This window comes from Zingiber officinale, chromosome 4B, assembly GCF_018446385.1.
Source record: "Zingiber officinale cultivar Zhangliang chromosome 4B, Zo_v1.1, whole genome shotgun sequence".
In the NCBI taxonomy this organism is placed as follows: Eukaryota; Viridiplantae; Streptophyta; class Magnoliopsida; order Zingiberales; family Zingiberaceae; genus Zingiber; species Zingiber officinale.
The window spans coordinates 26,585,335-26,589,930 of record NC_055993.1 but is presented as its reverse complement, the minus strand read 5'-3'; the positions used below and the strand labels follow the sequence as shown (position 1 = coordinate 26,589,930).

Genomic DNA, 4,596 nt, shown 5'->3' with positions numbered 1-4,596 from the left:
GAATAAAAAATTATAAAATTTAAAGTGCTAATAAGTGTAGTTATAATTATAAAATGTGCCATTAAAAGCGATATTAAATTTTTAAAATTAATCAATTTTAATAAGTGTTTTTTGTAAGGACATTTTTTAATTAAGTTAACTCACCGACTCACTTAAATAGGACCCACGTGATTAGAGGGAGGGTTTGCAATAATGAATTGCGCAATGATAAACATACGATGACTCATGACTCGAAGATAGAACAAAGTAAAAAATTTTAATTTTTTACCTAGAAACACAATTTATTCCAGTTCACCCCTTTATTTATATAGCACAATGTATAATTAATTTATAGGCCTGACGTGTAAGGAACGTCGGTGGATGGTATCCACGAGTCGCCGGACAAGAAGCTTCCGACGGTGAATTTTTCAGCTTCAGACGAGTTATTGATCACGTGATAACCACTCCAATTCACCCTCCTACTCGTGTCGGCGCCGGTGCCAGTGTTCATGAACTCCCCGTAGTACAACGTGCTCGGCGGGGAGCTGCCGTTCCACTCCAACCACCCCGCCGGGTCAATCAAGTCCTCCAGCTTCGTCTTCATCACCACCGTCCTCGAATACTCCCTCCACGGTCGGCCGAGGTACGTCTTGAACGACCCCTGCACCGGCGCGAGGTCGGATGCTGCAGCCACGACGGAGTTGTGGATCGATATGCCGGTGGCCTCGTTCGAGCTGCTCCTGCTCTGAGCCGTCACAACGTTCGCTTGGCCGTTCATAGGCCGCCTCACGTAGAGGTTGCAGTTCTGGAAGACAACAGCGGCGTTGCCGAAGATGAAGTCGATGGTTCCGTAGACGTCGCAGTTTCGGTAGAACTGTCTTTGGGAGTGGACGTACAGGGTGTCCTGGTAACCCTTGAAGCTGCATTTGTAGAAGACGGAGTGGTCGGACTTGGATAGGAGCGCCACCGCCTGCCCCTTTTCTGGCCCGGCCGTGTTTTCGAACGTCATGTCGCGGGCGATGAATCCGTTGCCTGATACGTCTGATCAATATACATTGAATTACAAACATTAAACGGATCCTAACCAATTTGAAGAAATATTAATTAAATAGATCAATAATACGTAGGTCCTAGAAATTATTGATACATCGAGTAAAATGAAATCAAATAGTTTTAGAAATTATTGATTAATTAGAAGCTTACAAAGGGAAAATCTATTTCTTGTATGATTGTTTAATTTTGCAATTAATTAAACTAGTACTTTATATCGCTTGTAAAAAAACTACAACTAACTGTTAGTTAGTTGATGTAAACATTATATATATATACATATATTCTCATATTAATTAATTTCTTACCAAGTAAATTAAATCAATTGATTATTTATTTAAAACTAACCGAAGGTGGCCGATCGGAAGGTGCGGTAGCCGTCTTTAACGCTCCTGTTCCCCGTCACCACAGTAGCATCTATCCCGTCGCCGGTCATCATTAAATTCTCCATCGAGTTAGGAATCTCCACGTACTCTTCGTAGACGCCGGCCTTCACGTGAATGACGAACCTCGCCGTGCTTCCTCCCCTCGCCTTGGCCGCAGCCGCCACGGCTTCGACAATGGATTTGTAGTCGCCGGAGCCATCCTTCGCGACCACGAGATTCGATTTCACGTCCGACGCCGCCAGTAGCTTCTGGTCGGCCGCCGCCACCCACTCCGGGAACAATAACCCCAAACGGCGGCGCCGTTTATGCTGCCCGCCGGCGGCAATCAGCATCGCGTTGTTAACGGCGAGCAAGTTACTGATCGACTCTGTTAGCTCGCCGTCGTCTATCACCGGCGCCGTCAAACCGAGCTCGAGGAAGCCATCGCGGCACGTGCGGTGGTTCGTCATGGCGGCGCTGAGCCACGTCTGTGCGTCATGACCCGGGCGAACCAGCGACCGGTTCACGAGGCCGACCGTATCAGCCAGCAGCTCGACGCAGTCAGTCCAGGCCCGTCTCCTCGGCTCGTCGAACTGGTTCGGGTTCCTCTCCCCGGCCCGCTGGTGGGCGAGGACGGCCCTCTCGAGGGTGGCCCGGTGGAGGAGATCACGGAATTCATTCCAAGTCAGCGACGACGACTGCTCAAAGACCGAGTCGGACCGATTGACCATGGAGCTGCACACGTCAGGGTAGGGGGTGCGGGAACAATATGACACCATCGGCTCGCCGTAGCAGTGTTCTAGCCGTAGCAGCAGCAGGAGGAGGAGGAAAGCTAACAAAAAATTCGCCATGGATGCAGAATTCGCAGAAACTTTCTTGATGAATTGAAGAATAAGTAATTAAACGTACGGCTGCATGCATGCTCTTCGTTTATATAAGGTTCAGGTTCAGGTTCAGGTTCAATTCGTTTGTGATCAATATATTATGAAATTGGATAAGTGTAAATCATTACAAAATTTATATTAATTGTCATATATATTTATATTTCGACGATCTCATTCCTTGTATAATTTATTTGTGCTTATCGGTCAATTTCATTAATAACATGATCAATATATAATTATTTGATTGGATAAGTGTAAATCAATAAAAAAAAATATATATTGATATTTTATTTGATTTAATTGTCATATTTACATTATCTCCATTCCTTGTAAATATATATATTCAATTTATTTGTGCTTATCTCATATAGAACAAATCGTGCTAATATAATTAAGGAAGGTAACTTCATTACTAAACAGTACTTTACTTAATTAATATTATTATTCTGTAGATCGTAATTGATTAGGCTTGACTCACTCATCTTATCGGACTTGGCATGAGCAACTTGGCCTAACTAGGCTTTGGTCATGCCCGATTGATTTGATTTGTTAGAATTGATTATGACATTTAATTTGTTTGAAATTATCAAGTTAATTAATATATAAGGGTTGAGCATGCATGGCCTATATATGTTACGCTATTGATGACTCAGTATATATCGATCGTTTGAGGTCGGTCCATGGAGTTCAAATAAGTACGTACATTAATATATATAGAGTGGAAGCCTTGAGTCTCTCTTGCAAAATTTTAATTCCCTTTATATATATATATATATATATATATATATATATAAATAATTAATGTGTAACTAGGAAATGTAATTATATGAATATATATAATTTATTAGAATTTAAAAAGGATTTTTTAAAATATTTTATTGGAATAAATGGGTTAGGCTTTGATAAAGACTATTTAGAATACTCCATTTAAGTTACAAGATGATTGAATATAAAAGCTAGGTTTATTTAATCAAAACCTAAATTGTGTAGGTAATGTAAATTAGGTTTGGGTTTGGATTAATGATAATGTAAATTAAGGTTGCAGTAATGCGTTAATTAATTAAGAGGATTAATAACTAATTGATTAATTGGATGCATAATAAATGGTTAATAATAGATTAGTTGATTGAATTGAATTGAACAGGACTTGAGTAGATGCAATTATTGGTAATCTATTTAGCTAATGAGTAATTTACAAGTCAGTGAATTTGATTAATTAACAGTTAATCAATTGATTAATTAGCCAATTAATGACCTTCTTGATTGATGCATTTGTGAAATACAAAGGTTTACTGATTTAATTTATTTAACTCTAAAGATAATTAATTGGTTATAATTAGATAATTTGATTAAGGATTCATTGAATGAGTAATCAAATTTATAGGTTATTAAATTTCAAGTTAACTACTTGGTAATTAATAATCAATGGAATTACTAATAGGATGGGTAGCTTGATTTGCTAGTTCACATATTATAGATCCTTAGATTTGCTTCGTATCCTGCACTTATAGGATTTGAGCTCGATGCAAACCTCTGACTTGAATACGGTTAGGACGATCTACGTTTGAAAGCACACATTGTAAATACAAAAAATAAAGTTGAAAATGAAGTACAGAAAGTATTGTCCTAAATGAAGAGAGCTAAGGCTCTATTTATATTATACTAGTCGAATTCGTCCATAGCATGACGTGGCATCTCCGGGCGCCTAGAGTGGTTTTGGGCACCTCCAGTGGTGCACTTTATCTGTTCGCAATGGCTCTTTAACGACACGATGATAAGCCTTTATCGGTACCGGGGCACCTAGATCTGTTCGGGATGCCACGTCATGCTAGTCAAGGGGATGAGACGGTCAACAGAGAGGGTGGGACCTCTGGAGGCCGCTAGTCATATAATGCTAGGTTAGGATACCCAGATCGGGATTCCAGATCTGCAGTATGAGGAATAATTATGGAAAAGCTTGAACTATCTCTACCAGTCAGGTTTTCTCAAACTGGGCTATATATACGAGCTTGATACACCCGGTCGAGGTCTCGCAGACCGCTCAGTTATACCTAGGTCGGCAGGGCACTACACGACAACGGAGCTAGGGAATCGTAACCGCTAGTCAGGGAATAACTGCTGCGTGTCAGGGTATATTCTGATGGTCTGTGACTCTCTGCTCATAGAACCTTCCTCCGACCTATAAGAGGATGCCATGTGTCATTCATCGCTAGACAGGTCCTGACATTCGACATTCCCTGACACTCGTCAGATTCCAGAAGTACGTACTCTCATATAAAAGGTGGGTCCTCTCTCTTACGGAGGTACGCCCATTTACC

At 40.8% G+C, this 4,596-nt stretch overlaps 1 protein-coding gene across 1 annotated transcript; it reads right to left on the bottom strand.

Moving 5' to 3' along the window:
- Positions 1-328: 328 nt before the first annotated feature.
- Positions 329-2,245, bottom strand: LOC121978169 (pectinesterase-like). Its single transcript, XM_042530546.1, has 2 exons — positions 1,378-2,245; positions 329-1,020 (listed from the first exon to the last, which is right to left on the bottom strand). Exons 1-2 carry the CDS (start codon positions 2,243-2,245, stop codon positions 329-331), a joined length of 1,560 nt encoding a protein of 519 aa, XP_042386480.1.
- Positions 2,246-4,596: the final 2,351 nt, after the last annotated feature.

What these genes read in the sequence shown, in the direction of transcription:
- LOC121978169 (XM_042530546.1), bottom strand. Translation starts at nt 2,245, where the DNA reads ATGGCGAATTTTTTGTTAGCTTTCCTCCTCCTCCTGCTGCTGCTACGG. An exon ending in CTTCCGATCGGCCACCTTCG is followed by an intron (nt 1,021 to 1,377) that starts GTTAGTTTTAAA and finishes TATATTGATCAG; the next exon opens with ACGTATCAGGCAACGGATTC.